Source organism: Anser brachyrhynchus (genome assembly GCF_964034855.1).
Source record: "Anser brachyrhynchus genome assembly, chromosome: 21".
NCBI lineage: Eukaryota > Metazoa > Chordata > Aves > Anseriformes > Anatidae > Anser > Anser brachyrhynchus.
In genome coordinates, this window is record NC_137714.1 from 2,023,941 (window position 1) to 2,042,690 (window position 18,750).

The 18,750-nt window shown below is 55.1% G+C and overlaps 2 protein-coding genes across 4 annotated transcripts in view; both read left to right on the plus strand.

Annotated features, from left to right (window-relative positions):
* The window catches only part of IGSF21 (immunoglobin superfamily member 21), a 38,550-nt gene extending 32,837 nt beyond the window's left edge, over positions 1 to 5,713 (plus strand). Inside the window, exons 4-10 of the mRNA XM_080564018.1 lie at positions 1,618 to 1,736; positions 2,822 to 2,937; positions 3,143 to 3,593; positions 4,753 to 4,838; positions 5,001 to 5,193; positions 5,280 to 5,318; positions 5,440 to 5,713. Coding sequence (XP_080420144.1) covers positions 1,618 to 1,736; positions 2,822 to 2,937; positions 3,143 to 3,593; positions 4,753 to 4,838; positions 5,001 to 5,193; positions 5,280 to 5,318; positions 5,440 to 5,513 — 1,078 coding nt within the window. The 3' untranslated portion in view covers positions 5,514 to 5,713. The remainder of the gene's footprint in view (positions 1 to 1,617; positions 1,737 to 2,821; positions 2,938 to 3,142; positions 3,594 to 4,752; positions 4,839 to 5,000; positions 5,194 to 5,279; positions 5,319 to 5,439) is intronic.
* A 183-nt stretch (positions 5,714 to 5,896) lies between these two features.
* KLHDC7A (kelch domain containing 7A) lies at positions 5,897 to 14,440 on the plus strand. Of its 3 annotated transcripts, XM_080564017.1 has the most exons (3): positions 5,897 to 8,830; positions 10,434 to 10,684; positions 11,106 to 14,440. In XM_080564017.1, exons 1-3 carry the CDS (start codon positions 8,767 to 8,769, stop codon positions 12,765 to 12,767), a joined length of 1,977 nt encoding a protein of 658 aa, XP_080420143.1. In that variant the 5' UTR covers positions 5,897 to 8,766; the 3' UTR covers positions 12,768 to 14,440. The 3 variants fall into 3 exon arrangements, with proteins under 3 accessions (XP_080420143.1, XP_080420141.1, XP_080420142.1); XM_080564015.1 differs by having other exon boundaries at positions 7,539 to 9,596; positions 10,434 to 14,432; XM_080564016.1 differs by having other exon boundaries at positions 8,814 to 8,830; positions 10,434 to 14,432.
* Positions 14,441 to 18,750: the final 4,310 nt, after the last annotated feature.

The following is an 18,750-nucleotide window of genomic DNA, read 5'->3' on the forward strand; positions in this document are numbered from 1 at the left end:
TTGGCTTGATGCTTTTTGGGAGGGTCAATCCCTGCCTCTTTCTGCTTTAGTGGCTGCTTCAGCAGCCTGTGAAGTTGGTTTTTGAGTGTGTTTAGTGGCATTTCAGTGGTTTTTGGTAGCCTCCATCTGACTGGCTTTGCAGAGGGGTTGGTACCATGCAGGGGTGAGAGCTGGGGGGGATTTGCAGGGCCCTATTGGAGTTTAAGAGGCAATCTCCCTGGGGGATGAACACACCTCCTATTTGGGGACTCCCTGCTGATGGCAAAAGCAGGGACTCAGTGACGTTTCCCAGGAGCAAACAGAAAAAAAAAATTGCAAAAAAAAAAAAAATCAGTTCAGGATTGAGAGGGGACACGTGTCTTAGGGCCGTGGCTCTTCCACCAGTGTGGCATCCCTGCTCACCTACCAGCGGGCATCTGCTCCACTTCCCAGCCTGGCCGCATGGTGCAATGGGGCAGCCCCGGGGCTTTGCAGGGCTGGAGCCCTTCTCTCTCGGACCACGGCTGCAGAAACCTCAGCATGACCCAATCAGGACCGTTTCGCACCCAAATCTCCTTGCAGCCTTGAAGGGCTCATCTGCTGCAGCAAGAAGCAGACACTGTGAGGGGGCAGCCCAGCTGCAGCCTCTCTGTCTCAGCAGAGCCCAAAATCACCCCGACCGCTTCTCCCTTCCCTCTTCTCCGCTAACAAAGCGCGCGTGCGTGGGTAATTAGAGGCTGCAACAGATGGCGGAGGCTTAGTTGAGAGCGACGCGTCCATTAAAAGGCGCTGCCAAGCGACTGCTCGCGTCGGCGGGGCTTGTTTGCGCTAGCAGGGCTTTCGCACGGCGAGGAGGCGTGGGAAGCCAGCCAGGGGCTTTCGGCAAGGAGCCACCGAATTTTGCTTGCCGCCGTGTTTCCTCCTTAGCTGGGGAAGCCCCGCAAGGTGCACACCTGAGTGCTGCGGAAAATCCTTTACTAGGGATAGAAAATCCTTTTTTTTTTTTTTTTTTTTGAAAGCTGGGGGCAGCCAGATGATGTTTTGGCATGGCTATGACTCTGGGAGGATGCTTGGTGGCTACATCCTAATTTCCATGGCCGGGCAGCTCCTTTGCAGCCGGCTGGAGCATTACCACCTGAGCTGCATTCCTGCGTCTCTTCCTCTCCTGTTTTTTTTTTTAAATACATATAAAAATCTAGATACCATATAGATCAAAGCATGCCCTGTACAGGAACACGTTTGCTCAGAGTTTGTGCTTTTGATACTTTTTATTCGCCGTTCTTTTCTACAGCTAGAAGGGGGGTCCGTAGGATCCGAGCCTTTAACGTCGGCGTTTCACGGGCGTTTAATGTCCGCAGTTCGCAGGTTTTTGCTCTCAGCGGTGTCTTTACCTCCTGCGTGCTTCTCCTTTCACAAATGCCATTACTTACCCTCCCGAGGAGCTGTCAGTGCCGGTAAACTCCAGCTGCTAAACCGCATTACACAGCTCGCTCCTGAAGCCTTTGCAGTTATTAATAGTTTATTGATCCGCGGCTCATTGCTGCTGAAAAGCAACACCGTTAGCGGGATGCTCCCTCCTGCCGTGGACGGGGTCAGCCGGGGTGGAGGCTGGCAGTGAGTTCCCTCTCTCCTCCCCAGCCTCCCCGAGGTTCGCATTTCGGACAACGGCCCCTACGAGTGTCACGTGGGGATTTATGACCGAGCCACGCGGGAGAAAGTGGTCCTGGCATCCGGTAACATATTCCTCAACGTGATGGGTGAGTGCGGCGCTGCTGCTGCTGCTGCGAGGGTGGTGGTGATGTGGTGATGATGGTGAGGATCACAGAAACATAGAATCGTTAAGGTTGGAAAAGACCTCCAAGATCATCTGATCCAACCATCCCCCTACCACCAATGTCACCCACTAAACCGTGTCCCCAAGCACCACGTCCAAACTTCCCTTGAGCACCCCCAGGGACGGTGACTCCACCACCTCCCTGGGTAACCCATCCCGATGCCTGACTGCTCTTTCTGAGAAGAAATGTCTCCTCATTTCCAACCTGAACCCACCCGGCGCAACTTGAGGCCATTCCCTCTAGTCCTATCACTGGTTACCTGTGAGAAGAGGCCGACCCCCAGCTCCCCACACCTTCCCCTCAGGTAGTTGCAGAGAGCAATGTGGTCTCTCCTGAGCCTCCTCTTCTCCAGCCTAAACAACCCCAGTTCCCTCAGCTGCTCCTCACAGGACTTGTGTCCCAGGCCCTTCACGACAGTGGTGATGATGTGATGGTGATGGCGATGTGGTGGTGATGATGATGTGGTGGTGATCATAGAATCACAGAACCATTAAGGTTGGAAGCGACTTCCAAGATCATCTGGTCCAACCATCCCCCTACCACCGTATCACCCACTAAACCCTGTCCCTAAGCACCACGTCCAACCTTTCCTTAAACACCTGCGGAAACGGTGACTCCACCACCTCCCTGGGCAACCCATTCCATGATGGTGCTGTGATGGCAATGACGATGTGGTGGTGATGACGATGTGATGGTGATGACAGTGTGTCAGTGATGGCAATGTGATGGTGATGATGATATGATGGTGATGATAAGTGATGATGATGATGATAAGTGACGGGTGAGTGAGCACCCAGCTGCCGGAAGAGGATGGAGGGGAACCATTGGAAGGTCTATGACCGATCCTGAAACCATCACCAAGGCATTTTAGTGATGGAGCAAGGGGCGACCTCCAGCTCACAGCTTCCCAGTTTACAACCCCAGGGATTTTCAGGGGGCTGGGGGCGGTGATGCTGGGGCTGGGGGGGGCACTGTGCTCACGTCCCGGCTCTGCATCCTTGACGCAGCTCCACCGACGTCCATCTCGGTGATCGCCGCTGACACGCCAGCGCCCTTCAGCCGCTACCAGGCGCAGAACTTCACCTTGGTGTGTGTGGTGTCCGGCGGCAAGCCTGCCCCACTGGTGAGCCCATCATCTTTATTTTCAATATATAGATTTTTTACATATATATCTATAACAGAAGTAATAGATCTGGAGGCAAAGCAAGGCACCTACCTGCCTGTTAGCCCCGTTGCATCCCTCTGCAGAGCCCCGTGCACTGCTGCCCAAGGGACAGATGGCTGGCGGTGTCCCCGTGCGCTCACCGTCCCTTCTGTCCCCTCCGCAGGTGTACTTCAAGCGCGATGGGGAGCCCATCGAGGCCACCCCGCTGCCGGAGCCGCCGGCCGCAGCGGGGAGCTGGGCACCACGCAACCTCCTGCATCGTGACCTGGATGACACCAAGGTGCCCAAATCGCTGGCAGCGGCCGAAGGGGATGTGGGGGGTGGGCGGCCCCCCAACACTGCCGAGCCCCCCCGGGGGCTGGCGGCCGAGCGGGGCCCTGCCACCGAAGCCATCCCCGAAACCGTGGTGAGCCGGGAGTTCCCGCGCTGGGTGCACGTGGCGGAGCCCATCTACTATTTCCGCCACACTCACGCGCCCGTGAGCGATGGCACGGTGGAGGCGCGGGCCACCCTCACCTGGACCCTCAACCCCCAAATCGACAACGAGGCGCTCTTCAGCTGCGAGGTGAAGCACCCGGCGCTCTCCATGCCCATGCAGTCGGAGGTGACGCTCGGTAAGGGCAGTGGCCATGTTTGGAGGGGTTTATTGTTTTTTTGGGGGGAGGGCAGGGTGATTTATTGCAATTTTGCTTTTTTTCCCATTTATTGCAACTTTTGCAATTTTTGCATTTATAGCCTTTTTTTTTGCATTTGGCATTTTTGCTTTTTTACTTATTGCTTTTCTCCACTTAGTCAGTTTTGCATTTTATATTTTTGGTTTTTTGACTTTTTGATTTTTTTTACATTTCTTGCTTGCTAATTGGGAGCCCTCCCACCACCCCCTCACCTTCATTAAGGACCCCAGACTGCATGTAACAATTCAGAAATATATTAAAACTCCTGCACTGGGCATCATCCTGCCCTGCACACAAGTCCAGGACTGGCTTCAGCCCCAGCAGCTCCAATATGTGTAATGGCAAAGCTCACCCCACACTGTCCCCCACGTCTGGTCAGGATCAGTTCCTCACCCCTTAAGATGCCTCCAGCCTGTGTGTCCCATCACCACCATCAATGCTGGGTCATGGACTGACCCAGCAGGTCTCCCGTTAACCCCTTCACCATATATAAATAGTATGATAAAGATATATATATGTGTGTGTATCCCGAGTATGAGCTGGGCGCCCAAAAAAAAGGCAATACAGAGATGATGCTGTGCAACACAGAGGGTGGGGACTGGCGGACTGGTCTCTCCCCAGCACCAAAGTCATCAAGGTGAGCCCTGGATTTAGGCACAGGTACAGCCAAGAGCCCCTTCCCCAGCCCCAAGGCTGGCATGGGGAGGGCGGGGGGTCCCCCATCTTTGCAAGGTTGTGCTTGGCATTTCATGCCCTTGGAGCTTTGTGACTGTCTCCCCAGGGCTACCTCATCCTGGGGACACTTTCCTGAGGTGCCCACCTCCATGCCCCTTGCATCAAACCAGCCCACCCCTGTTTTGGCTGGGAAGTACGTCCTTGGCCATCAATGCAGCGCACAGCAGCCATCTATCAAGCCTGCTGGCCCATTCCTTAGCCTGCAGGCTACGTGCCCCCTGTCCCTCAGTCATTTGGCCAGCCTGCAGTCTGTCCATCAGGTATCCAGCCTTCAGCCTCCTCGCACCCCGCGCCATTGAGCAAACCCTCATTAACCCCAGCTGAGGGCTGACGCCCCTTTTCTCCCTGTCCCTTTTTGTTGCAGTCGCTCCCAAAGGCCCGAAGATCACCATGACCCCAACTAGAGCCCGCGTTGGAGACACCGTTCGCATCTTGGTGCAGGGCTTCCAGGTCAGTGTCCCCACGCGGTGATGCCGTCCCCCATCCCCGTGGGGTCACGGGGTCCCTGCATCCACACCAGCGCTTCAGGGGTGCGCTGTGGCCACCAAGCCGGGACAGGGGTGGCCTTGGCTCAAGGGTCACGGTCCCCACGCTGGTGTCCCCTGCGTGCAGAACGAAGTCTTCCCCGAGCCCCTCTTCACGTGGACCCGTGTGGGGAGCCGGCTCCTGGATGGCAGCGCCGAACACGCTGGGAAGGAGCTGGTGCTGGAGCGGGTGCCGGCCGAGCTCAACGGCTCCATGTACCGCTGCACCGCACAGAACCCCCTGGGCTCCACCGACACCCACACCCGCCTCATCGTCTTCGGTATGGCACCGCTGCATCACCCCCTCCCTGCGTGCCCACTCCCCCGGTCCCTCCTAACCCACCTCTCTGCTGCTTCTCTCCATTAGAAAACCCAAATATCCCCCGTGGAACAGAGGACTCCAACGGTGAGTGGTGGCCAGAGGAGGGGGAACCCAAAACCAAGAGGTGCTGGCCCCGTCCCACTTGGAAGCTGAACATCGATTTGTGGCTCTGTAAACTCTCTTTCCCTTTTCTCCCCCTGCCTAGGTTCAGTTACCGGCCACCGCAGCTTCAGACTAGTTTTGGCACTCACCCTAACAGTGATCCTGGAGCTAACGTGAAGCTTCGCTCGCCTCTTCCTCCTCCTCTTCCTCTGTACGGCTCCACCTGGCATTTACACCTCTGTCAATCAGTTCTCTCTCTCTCTCTCTCTCTCTTTCTCTCTCTCTCCTATGTTATTTACAGTCTCGGTCTCTTTCTGTCTGTGTCTTGGCTTTCTCAGACAATTTAATTAAAAGGAAAAAAAAATCTGCCCTGGTAGAAGGCTGCGCTGAATGTTTTGCCTCCTGTGGGTAGAGGCTGGGAACTTGGCGAGCGTCCAGAGACTGCCTGGGGTACCCAGAACCTTACCTTGGGGCACCCAGGACCTCACCTTGGGGCTCCCAGGACTTTGCCTCGGGGCTCCCAGGACCTTGCATTGGGGCTCCCAGGACCACCTTGGGGTACCCAGAACCACCTTGGGGTACCCAGGGACTGTGCAAGGTCTGATTGGTGGGGGGGAACACACAAAGCTTTCTGATGCTACAAATGCAAAGGCCCAATTTCCCTTGGAAAAGCAGCAGGGGACATCTCCCTCCCCTGTTTATGCCACCCCCAGTGCACACCCAGGCTGGCAGAAAGGAGGGTCCTGAGCCTACTGCATTACCTATGCACTGAGCTGCTCCAGGTCTCAGCTCCAGGGTGAGTCCCAAAAAGCCAGCCCCGTGCTCCGCACCACCCTCCCAATACCAAACCAGCACCACTCAGGCATTCGCTGCCCTGCGTTTTCCTCCGGGAGCCATTAATCCTAGAGGATTAGCCAGCAGCCATGCGGTGCTTCAGCTTTCCAAAGCCCTGTACTAGTGCTAAGCATTATTACTATTATTACGATTATGATTAATTATTATTAAGCAGATTCACTTCCTACCACTCACTGTTGCCAGCGATTTCCAAACCTCCAAGGAGCTGAATAAACACACAGCGGCTCAGGAGTTTCTTCCGATGCGCAAAAGCACCCAGCATTGTAATTTGGGCTAGAAGTGACACAGGGACAGGCTCGCTCCAGAGCCCCCGGCTGGCTGGGATTTAGAAGGATTAGTGACTCCACTTCCATCCTGAAGCAAGGGGATCCGAGCATCCGAATCCTTTCGGGTGAGGAAGGATGCTGGCTGCCTTGACCCCCCAGCCCTCCAAACCAGCTGTCCCACTGCGACACAGGACTCCCTGCCCCAAAGGCTTTTGCTGCTCCGAACATGTCCTCTCCCTAGGTGAGATGGGAGCCTTTACGTTTTTGGGAATTCTTCATTATTATTTGCTTTTACCCCCGCACTGTGGACCAGGCAGCAGAGCCCCAGCGGAGCAGATGTTCCTCGGCAGGCTGGAGATGCACCAACCCCATTTGTTCTCCAGGGCCCTCATCCAAAATTGGTTAAACAACCATTATGCCTGCTCGCTATGAAAACGGGGATTTACAGACACCCAAACCTCTGTTTAAATGCAAATGTGGCATTTTAGCCTGGAACCGTGGACACGACGAGCATTAGGGAGGCATCACCCCCTCCCATAGCACCCTCTCAGGAGTAACGTGACCTCTGGGGAAGGACCGATGAACTGGTGGGCTCAGCATCCCGCATCCCAAATCCACCCCTCCACCTGGGACTCGGCTCTTCCCCTGGTGATGCTGGCACAATTGTGGCAGAATATCTAGCACCGTGCAGAAAAGGATGGAGATTTGGACCCTCTCATCACCAGGACAGCCCAAGCGATGACCAGGGATACACATGAGCCTCTCATTCGAGGCAGAGGTGCCGCCTGCTTTCACGATACCCCACCAAGCGCAGGAGCAGCTCTCTCTTGGTCTCTCTAGGTCTCTGCTCACCAGCCAGAGGAGCAGAGGCGATGGACACAGAGTGGTGTCACCCCACCAGAGAAACCCCCTGTGCCACGTGGACACACAGCCTGGACCCTGCTGTCACCTCCTGCCCCCTCTTACCCTTCACCTGCTGCCTTCCTGCAGGGAATTACAGAGACAATCAATTAAATCCCTGTCCCGTCCCACCCCCCTCGCCCCCCACCACACCCCCAGTTCTTTGAGGACCTGGCAGTGAATAATGCAGGAGGCTGCGGGGATACGGAGCTGCTCTGGTTGGTACATTATTGATGAGAGATGACAGATCCTCCGCTGACAATCTGCCTAAGAGATATGATTAGCTTGTAAAAAATTAATCGCACTTCTTGGGGATGATGCGAGCTGAAAACCCCAAGGAACAGCGTTATCGATGTTCCCTAATTTCAGGGGACTTTGAAAAGGTTTTAGCAAAATTTGGAGGCAGCAATTACATTCAATTAGAATCACAAGTGCCAAGACATCACCGCCGCTCGCAATGACCGCGTCCCCTGCTCCAGTGCAGTCCCTGCACAGCGCTCGGCCTTTCCAAGCCCCATAAAAACCCGCCAGCGATCAAAAAAAAAACCACTGCCATCCCGACACCCCTACATGCCCAAGGCTGGGCTTTTGGCAGCGCAGCCCTACATCTCAAGGATGTGCATCCAACTCTGGGAAGCCCCCAGCCTTTGGGGATGTTGGATGGGGACATAAGGGCAGGAATACACGGACTTGCTGGGGACTGGAAATACTGGTGGGAGCAGCAGCGGGCTTTGCTTGGTGCTTCCCCTGCCTCCATCCCATCATTACCAGGCCCGGTTACTTGCCTGGGTTCACAGGGCTGCTGACAAACGCATGCATAATTCACACAGCCCTGCACAAGAAGACCTCTATGCAGAGCTCGGTGCCGATTAAAAACCACGGCAGCAAAAGAGGAAAAGCCCCCGGGGACACGTAGCATACAGGTGGCATACAGACTCTGCACAGTGCATGGTGCCAGTTAGCCGAGCCCCCAAATGCCTGCCCAGCCTCACGCCACACGCCACCCTGACCCCAGCAGCTTTAGATTTTGGGTCCCTGGAGCAATTTGGCACAAGACGGAGTGGGGCTGTTGGGTGTTTTTTGACAGGTCTTGCTTTGGCCCTGGGCTAGAGCTTGAGATGCAAGTGGGATGCATCAATGCTAGCACCCGCCCTGCACCAAGGTGTGGCTCTTTATCCAAATATCCTCGTTCCCCTGACCTTGTCCTTGCTGCCTTTCCCAGCACAAGGTGATACCTTCCCAAACGCACCCCCCCACACCCCACCATAAAAGGGGGTGCCAATGTCTGGGATGCACACAGGGGTCCCCACCAACCAAGCCAGCACCCAGCACCCCTTCCTGGGATCTGGTCCAGCAGCACCTCTCCAGTTTGCTTCCGCCCTTTTCCTATAAATATTTTGCTGTTTATCATGCGGTCCTCCACTGGCTGCACACAAAGACACAACGGCCCCGAAACCAAAGCCCCGCACAAAGGTGAGCAGCGTTGCAAACTGCTGTTAGCTTATGAGCAATGAAACCCAGGTGCCAGCAAGCATGAGATCCCAGCGGAGCCTGTTTCCCCTTCTCTCAGCTAAGAGACTGACACCATTATATCCTGTGCCCACACCTCACGTGGGAAGTTGTTTTAGCATCACCAGGGCTCGTTTCTCCAGCAAATCCCATCAGGTCAGGACCGAGCCAGCAGGGAGTGAAGCCCTGAATACAAGCAGGAGAACAGCAGCAGCCACATTTTGGCTGTTTGGTGGTTTTTTTTGTTTGTTTGTTTTTGGTTGGGGGTTTGTTTTTTGTTTGTTTGTTTTGCATTCAGAAGAGCTCGTGGTCTCCTCTCCCTCTCATCCCCCAGCTCAGCCTTTGGGATGTGCAGCCTCCGCAGGGCCTTGTTCCTTTGCACATCTCTCAGCATGCAGAATCATTCCCCTGGGGGAAAGGAAACTAATTTTTTCCCTTTGAATTCAGCCTGCTCAGCAGAGGCTGCTGTAGGATGCCATTCCCAGGGCGGCCCCAAGCCCCCTCCTTTCCTCCCCTCCCCCCGCCCCCACCGTGGTACAGGCATGGGGACCTGGGGACATCAAGCGTCATTCCCGAAAATCTTCGGAATTCAGATGGAAACTGGTCACATTCCTGACTTCTTGGTCAGGGGGAGAAGGAAGCAGACGTGACATTGGCTGGCATCCACCGTGCCTCAGTTTCCACCACCACCACTGCCATCCCCACGTGCATCGCGAGGAGCCCCAGCACGGTGATGCATCACTTCAAAGCGATGGCTCCCACCTCTCCAATTCCTTCCCCTCCCAATTTTTTTTCCTCATTCCAATGGTTTTGTTTGCTTTCCAGGGTTCATCCTCCTTCCCCACCCCCACCCCCCAGCCTGCAGTTTCACTCCTGCCTCCACTCTAGCTTCATTTGCAGGAGTTTCCCCTTCCCCAAGCCCGCAGCTCCTCTCCCGATGGCTCCGCATTCACCTGCTGCTTCCAGGCTCACCACCGACAGAGCTCGGTGCCTTTAGGGACACTTCCCATCACCCTTCGTTAGCGAGCATGCTGCACGCAAAGGCTGCCAAATTAGTCACTCAGTGGCACAAAGCAGCTGCTCGGTGTCAGACCAAAGGTCTGCCTGGCACAGGGCTGCCTTCTCCCTCCCTTCCCCGTGCTCAGGTTCCTCCTGGTTTCACCCACCCAGGGGGGAAAGCAGGGAAGAAGGACCTTCCCTGGACCAAGCAAAGTGTTTTCCCCTTCCAATGCCTGGCCAGTATTAAATAGCAAAAACCAACAGAGCGGGGTGGTGTCCCCGGGCTGCTCGGAGGAGATACCTTCCCTCCCGTCGCCTTTGTGCTTCCGCAAGCTTCTCTCTGAGCCTCTCTGTTTGCCAGGCTAATAAAGCCAGCTCTGTGTCACCAGCTCCCCGCTGGCTGCACTCGAGCCCAGCCCAGCCCACCTTACTCAAACATATAAAGCTTACATGCCAGCTCCTGCCAGCCCGCCCGCTCAAAGTCACCTTGCCCCAAACTCCCGGCTGAGCGTGTTCCTGCTCTGCTGGGGGCTCGGCAATCATTAATCGGATTCTCTGCATTCCCCAGCGCCTGCCCTGGTATGGAAAAATGAGCCAGCGGGTAACCGTGCCCTGGCAGTCCGACATGCAGCTGGCCGGCAAGCTGGTCCTCTCCGCCGCCGCACTGCTCCTGCTGACTTTGGCGTACAGGTTTTACAAATCCCGCTCGGCCCCCAGCAGCCCCGGAGGCAGCACCCTGGCAGCCGACGCTTGCGGAGAGACGGAGAGAAGGGAAAACACTGCCCAAGATGGGGAGGCGGTGGCAAGTCTGCGGCGCAGGCAGGTTTTTGGTGGTGGGGCTTGGCAAGGTGGTGGCAATGCCCAAGTGAGTGCCTTGGAGCCGCGGAAAGTGCTGGACCGAAGAGATCAATGTCTGCCAGTGGGCAAGGAGGAGGAAAGAGGGGAGCCGGGAGGGGAGCCTACATTTTTTAGCGGTGGGGACCTGGCTGAAATGCTGAGTGGGGAGGAGGGCAGCAGGCATGGACGCGGCGTGCTCAGCCCATGCACTGAGCTTTCCACCCAGACGGGGGATGACAGAGGTGCCCAAAGCACAGAGCAGGATTTGGCCATGGGGGGCATGAGCCAGAAGGGGAGCAGGGGGGTGATCCAGACCCGTAGTGTCACCTCAGACCTGGGGCTAATGATAACAGCGAGCAACAAGAGGTCGGACACCTCCTACTCTTTCTCCTCATTTGCGAAGATCCAGGTGGAAGAGAACTACATCACCGAGAGGAATGCGAAGGATGGGGCCAGACAGATGTCCCCTGGCCTCAAAGGCAAAGTGTATGACTACTACGTCCAGTCCATCTCCCAGACGGTGTCAAAGAAAAGGTCTCTCCCCTATGCCCCTCTGGGAGAAGCCCTGAGCTGCAGCTCGGAGTATGTCAATGAAGAGCTGCAGAAATTGGAGCAGGTCAACGAGGAGCTGCAGAGCTTGGAGCAAGTCAACAAAGAGCTGCAGAGCTTGGAGCACGTCAATGAGGAGCTGCAGAGCACTGTCACCCCCGAACCTGACACCCAGTCCCAGCAACCAACCGTGGCAATGCAGGACCCCATCACTTCTCCCATAGTCCCATCACCTGTGGGGAGCTTGGAGACTGCCACCAAGCCCCCAGCTCCCACTCGCAGTTTCAGCCGCAAGAACAGTGTCCTCCAGATTGCTGAAAACCCCCAGCTCCAGCTTCCCATGGAGGGCTTCGGTGCACCAGTGCCAGCCAACACACCACCAGCAAGCCCCCGGCTGGAGCTGGTGGCTGGCGCCAACTTCTTCCAAATGTCACCCCCTGCCCCGGACACCCTCCTGGATCTGGGGAACTGCTACGAGGTCCTCTGCATGGCCAAGGCGAAGAAGCTCAGCCACCTCCAGGAGGCTGCCTACAAGGTCATGAGTGACAACTACCTGCAGGTGCTGAGGAAGCCCTCCATCTATGGCCGCCTCAACGCCAGGGAGCGGGAGCTCATCCTCCAGCGGAGGATGAAGGGGAAGATGTGTGTCACCGTGGCAGACATCAGCACGCAGGAACCTGACCTCCACGCCAGCCGGCTCTGCTACTACGATGACGGAGGGGACCGCTGGTATCACCTCTGCCACATGCCACCAGAGGTGGTCTCCCAGGGGTGTGCCATGTGTAGCATGTTCAACTACCTCTTTGTGGTGGCCGGCTGTGAGGGCTCGGGCCGTGCACAGAGACCCTCCAACCGTGTCTTCTGCTACGACCCCTTGACAAACATCTGGAGGGAGATCTGCCCCTTGAACCAAGCACGGCCGCACTGCAAGCTGGTGGCCCTGGACGGCTGTCTCTATGCCATCGGTGGGGAGTGCCTCTACACAGTGGAGCGATACGACCCCCGCCAGGACCGCTGGACCTTCACGGCCCCCCTGCCCCATGACACCTTCGCCGTGGCCCACACGGCCACGGTGTGCGACGGGGAGATCTACGTGACAGGGGGCACCTTGCGCTACGTGCTGCTGCGCTATGCTGCCCGCAGGGACAGCTGGATCGTCAGCCCGGCCGGCGGCAGCAAGGACAGGACAGCTGAGATGGTGAGCACCAACGGCTTCATCTACCGCTTCGACCTCAACCGCAGCATGGGCATCGGCGTCTACCGCTGCGGCGCCAAGGCCAAGCTGTGGTACGAGTGTGCCACCTACGCCATGCCCTACCCGTCCTGCTTTCAGTGCGCTGCGGTCGGTGGCTTGGTCCACTGCATCGGCCGGCGCTTCCATCTCCGCTTCTTGGCCGACCACATCTCGCCACGCTTCGGGACCAAGGAGCTGCAGCCCTTCCCCTCGCCCCGCGGCAGCCTGCTCCCTGCCGTCCTGGTGCTGCCACAGGGAGGGATGGAGCAGGTGCAGGTTTGAAGCATCCATGCTGAGGTCTCGTGCAGCTTGGACCCGATGGGATGGTGAAATCCAGGTAGCAGAAGCCACCAGCATGCATTTACTTCCCAAGTGCTGTTGATGCTGTTGAACCAACACTATCAGGGCAACGTCACCCATAGCCACCATGACAGCATCCTGCCAATCCCTGTAAGTGGAAAGGGAGAAGACAGATTGCACTTAGACACTAACAAACCCAGCCTTGAGGACACAAGGAAGAGCAAAGCCGGAGCTGGGTGGACTCATTTGCTTGCAGGTATTTAAACACAGGTGTGCTTCCTCAAATGCAAACAAACCCGGGCTCACTGCAGGCTGTGCACTGCCCTGTAAGTAGCTGCTTTGCAGGCACCAGGTGTTTAACATTGACCTGGACACCGAATGCACAGTGGGGGTTTAGGGTGTAGAAGTACAGCAGAGAGGTTTGGTCCTCATCGGCATCAAGCTGTCATTGAGCCTCACCCCAGGGCAGGAGGCTGGGGACCAAAGCATCCCCAGAAGGTACCTCTCCTACCCTTGCCTTGTTACCCGTTACCTTATCCTCAGCCCGGAATAACATATAGATATACATTTACATGCACACAACGTAAATGGACACTATAGATTTATAGACAGCTGGTCTTAAATAAAATTAAAGCAAGCATTTGGTAAAATTAACCACAGGCTACTGTTGTGCATTGTTTAGAACCTAATGGGAACAAAGAGGCCGGTGCATGTTTTACATTGCTAATTACTACACAAGCAACATCTCCAAGGAGGAACCCAAAAGCAAACCAGAGCCCTCACTGCGAGCAGCCAGTTCAGCATCAGGGCCTCTCATCCCCTTTTCCTGGGGTTTTATCGACCTCACTCCAATTACACCCCAGTGTCCTGCCAAAAGCCCACTTTGGGTAATTGCATTTTCTTCCCATAGCTGCTCGAGCCGTTAAGAGAAATGGCTCTTCATCCGTCACGTTCGTTGCTCCGCACCACTGCTGCAGACTCTCAGGCCCAGACAGACAAAAGCTGCTGCCGGACAGACAAACCGCTCCATCCCCACATCCTTAGTCAAGCACGAACTCTGTAATGCGTGTGAAGCACTTAGAGATGAGGGATGGTGCTGGGCTGGCCCGTGGGGGCTGCTTTTTATGCCCTGCTGCTGATTGCAGCTTAGGTTAATGTTCTTTCAGAGTGCATTTTCTGGGTGCGAACGGGGAAGCATCCTCAATTTGTTTGGCTTTTCTCCCGAGGATTGTTGCTGCCTCGTTGCATTCCCTCCCTTTGCCATTGCGGTGAACAGCACAAATGGCACAATTAGGGTACAGGGCTCGCCACGGTCATTCATGGGTTTTATGGCCATGTGTTCCGGAATAGTTTCTGACCTGGTACCAAAAGCCATTAATCCACAGCTCAAAGTCAACAACCCCACAGAATGTATTTCTTCTTTCCGCACAGGCAAATGGCCTCAAAGGGCTTCCCGCAATGGTCGGTGGCATCGATGGGGACCTTCTCACCCATGTTAGGAGACCCTGGGAGGAAGCAAAGCCATGCTAATTAACCCCACCTCTGCACTTTTTTTGTTAGCCCGCACCATATAGCACAATTCTTCTGGTGGTGGAGGGCGATGATGCGCCTCCCCCCTAAAATCTGTCATGGTCCTGGGGCACATGGCACTTCCCCACCTCTGTCACCCTTGGGGTCTCCTCATACACCCCACCAATGACGTGCTGGGGCTGTAGAATCCAGCATCCCAGCACCTCTCTGCGGGAAGGCTTGGGCTGGTAAGTTTGGGGAATGAAAAAACTCTGAATTATAATTATTATTACTTAGCTCCTTGATATTTGGTTACCTCCATAGCCCACGCTCGAGCGAGCAGCAAGCCCAACACATGCCCACACATGCTGCAATATGTTTCTCCTTCTTCCCCAGCAAAACCCGGGTACTGGCCATGTCACCAGAGCAGCCCAGCCCCTTTGCATCCCCATTTTCTGCAACACGAGCCCCACCACATCCTCCAAAAGCCTGGCCTCGACCCCTTGGGCATCCCTGCAGCAGCAGGCTTGGCACTGGGAAGTGAAGGCTGGGAGGCTCAGTGGAATGTAGGCAGCAGGAGCTCTTTGAGCTGATGGCTTTTATTTCAGCTCCAAAAAGCTTTGCTGGGACCCTGCCCTTCTCACATGTCTCACCCATGATTTAACTCCTTGTTTCCAGGCTGCACAGCCCTGCACAGGTGAGTGTGCACACAGTGAATAAAAAGAGAACAGCTTTTTCTCATTCCCCAGCATGCCTGTGAGAGATTAATAGCTCTGACCGTGGGGGCCAGGCTCTCCCCCCACTCCTGCACTCTCCAATATTAACATGATTCGCCTGGGGAGGCATTTTGGAGATTGAAGGCATCGAGGACGTCCCGTACTGGAGCAGTGCTTGTTCTGCAGGGAAGGGCAAAGCTGGTTTTGGGCACAAAGCACGCAGCAATCCTGTGCTTGAGGGCAAAATGAATTTTGGCTGAGGTTAGGGGAAAGCAGCACTGAAGAAAGGGAAAAAGGACAAATGCAAGGCAATACTCAAACCCAGATGGCTTTCTCTTTCGTTGCAGCTTGCAACATCAAGATGTTATTTATTTTTGCTAATCAGATTGGCAAAGCACCTTTTTTTTTTTTTTTGTTGGTTCACCCTTTCACAGGCACCAGCACCCATCGCTGTGCTCATGTCCGCCAGACCAGCTCCCTTTATCTCCCAAAAGAAGAGCTGTTCCCTCCTAAGGCGGTGCAACTGCTAAAATGCACTGCTTTGCAACCAAATACAGCCCTTGCAATAAATTTGGTGTTTTCTCCTAATCAGGAAGTTCCATTATCCACCCGCCACATTTATTTAGGCAATTACATAGTTTAATGTACGTTGATTCAGATTCTTAATTTTTACATTTTTGATTATGGTAGAAAACAGTGAATGACGCATTTCTTATTTACCAGGAGCTCTTTTTCCCTTTGCAATGTGTCGGGCTGCATTCAAATGGAAATTGGAAGTCAATTAAAGAAGTGCAAAACTAGCATTTTAAAATCTTTTTTATTAGTTAAACACAGCTACCTTCAACGTGTCAGCTACATCAGAGGGGAAAAAAAGCAAAAAGTGAAGAAGTGAGCTTATCCAGACATGTTTTGCATTTAAAACCAATGTAATACATGAAGGAAATATTAAGCATAGCAAGCTGCCAAATTAAGCATCTTGTTCACGACATGCAGGAGCAAGCATGTGTTGGTACCTGAGGTTGTTCAGAGGAGCCAAGTGGGATTTGAGGGCAGAGGAAGGGAAAGAGGCACCCTGGTGCCTGTGGCGAGGTGGCACCTCTCAGCCCCCACCCGTAGTTTCTCCTGCATGCTGGGGGGTTTCCTACATCGCTTTGGGAGATCTGTGCTGCCATGGGGAGAGCCTCCATGAACCATACAGAGCTGGGAGGGCCCTGTCCTCTACCATTTGTTTCTTCCACTGAATTGCCCAAGCACCCCTCAGTGGAGAAGATGCTGGAGGAACCATCCTGAGCCTGATTTGCAACCGGGAAGGAGACAGCAGCTGCACCCACGCTGTTCGACTTCATTTGGAAGCAGACATTAACGATCATAGAACCATAGAATCATTAAGGTTGGAAAAGACCTTCAAGATCATCTGGTCCAACCATCACCCTATTACCAGTATCACCCACTAAACCGTGTCCCTGAGCACCACGTCCAACCCCTCCTTAAACACCCCAGGGATGATGACACCACCACCTCCCTGGGCAACCCATCCCGACACCTGACTGCTCTTTCTGAGAAGAAATGTCTCCTCATTTCCAACCTGAACCTCCCCCGGCGCAACTTGAGGCCATTCCCTCTAGTCCTATCATAGTTACCTGTGAGAAGAGGCCAACCCCCAGCTCCCCACACCTTCCCCTCAGGTAGTTGCAGAGAGCAGTGAGGTCGCCCCTGAGCCTCCTCTTCTCCAGACCAAACATCCCCAGTTCCCTCAGCCACTCCTCACAGGACTTGTGTCCCAGGCCCTTCACCAGCCCCGTAGCCCTTCTCTGGACACGCTCCAGGGCCTCGATGTCCTTCTTGTAGTGAGGGGCCCAAAGCTGAACCCAGCACTCGAGGTGCGGCCTCACCAGAGCAGAGCCCAGGGGGACAATCACCTCCCTGGTCCTGCTGGCTGCACTACTCCTGACACAACCAGGATGCTGTCGGCCTTCTTGGCCACCTGGGCACACTGCTGGCTCGTGTTCAGGTGAGCATCGACCAACACCCCCAGAGCCTTTTCCTCTGCACAGCTTTCCAGCCACTCTGCCCCAAGCCTGTAGCGCTGCATGGGGTTGCTGTGCCCCAAGTGCAGGACCCGGCACTTGGCCATGTTGAACCTCATCCCACGGCCTCTGCCCATCGACCCATCCTGCCCAGGTCCCTCTGCAGGGCCTTCCTGCCCCCCAGCACATCGACACTTCCCCCCAGCTTGGTGTCATCTGCAGACTTACTGAAGGTGCACTCAATTCCCTCATCCAAGTCATCAATAAAGATATTAACGAGGATGGGCCCCAACACCGACCCCTGGGGAACACCACTGGTGACCAGCTGGATTTCACCCCGTTCACCACCAATCTCTGTGCCCGGCCGCCCAGCCAGTTTTTAACCCAGCAGTGTGCCTGTCCCAGCCATGGGCTGCCAGCTTCTCCAGGAGAATGCTGTGGGAAACCATGTCAAAGGCCTTGCTGAAGTCTAGGCGGACTACACCAACAGCCTTTCCCTCATCCACCAGAAGGCTGAGTACTCCAAGGATAAGTGGTCTGGCTAGTAAAGACAGATGCAAAGAAGGCGTTAAGAACCTCAGCCTTTTACTTATCCTCAGTAGTCATGTTCCCCCCTGCATCCAGTAAAGGATGGAGATTCTCCTTGGCCCTCCTCTTGCCATTGATATATTTATTAAAATATTTTTTTTATCCTTGACCATAATAGTGACCAGGTTGAGTCTGTACTGGGCTTTGGCCTTCCTGATTTTTTCTCTGCATATGCTGGCAACTTCCTTGTACTCTTCCCGAGTTGCCTGCCCCTTCTTCCACCGGACATAAACTCTCTTTTTTTCCTGGACACTTAGCAAAAGTTCACAGTTCAGCCATACCAGTCTTCTTCCCCGACGGCTCATCTTACAGCACACGGGGACAGCCTGCTCCTGTGCCTTGAAGACTTCTTGAGTGTCCAGCCTTCCTGGACCCCTCTGCCCTTCAGGACTGGCTCCCAAGGGACCCTCCCTACCAGTGTCCTGAACAATTCAAAGTCTGCCCTCCCGAAGTCCAAGGTAGCAGTTTTACTGAGCCCCCTCCTGACTTCACCAAGAATACAGAACTCTACCATTTCATGCTCGCTCTGCCCAAGACAACTCCCTACCACCACATCTCCCACCAGTCCTTTTCTGTTCATGACCTGGACCCATCCTCCTGCATGGCACCCGAGGGACGCTCGATGGTCTCTTGCATGCCCCGCAAGGCTCACAGGCTGCATCCAGCTCCCGCAGGAAGGCAGAGAAACCAGGGGAGAGCTCAGGGATTTGGGAGCTGCTCAGTGGGAGCAGCCACCCTGTCGCCGCAGACCTCACCCCCAGATTTACCCACCAAAGTTGCAAGATGGGAATAGAGCCTCGCGAGCAGAAGCGGAGCTCCCAGCACACTGGGAATGCCAGCCAGCTCCTCGCGAGTGCGGAGAGGTTGGCGGTAATGAAAGATGCTATCAGGGGAGCAGGCGGCCAGCCAGACAAACATAATTAGCGGCATTTGCGGACGACGAACCTCGGCGAGGACGGGGAGGGGACGGAGCTGGGGGAATGGAGCACATCCCCTTGCCATCATTTGGGAGAAAACACGGTCATTTGGAGGCTGGCCAAGCTGGAATAACAGCCTGGTGAACGAATATTTAATTAAAATCTGCGCGGCGTTTGAAGGGAGAAGGGCTCAAAGTGAATAAGCGCG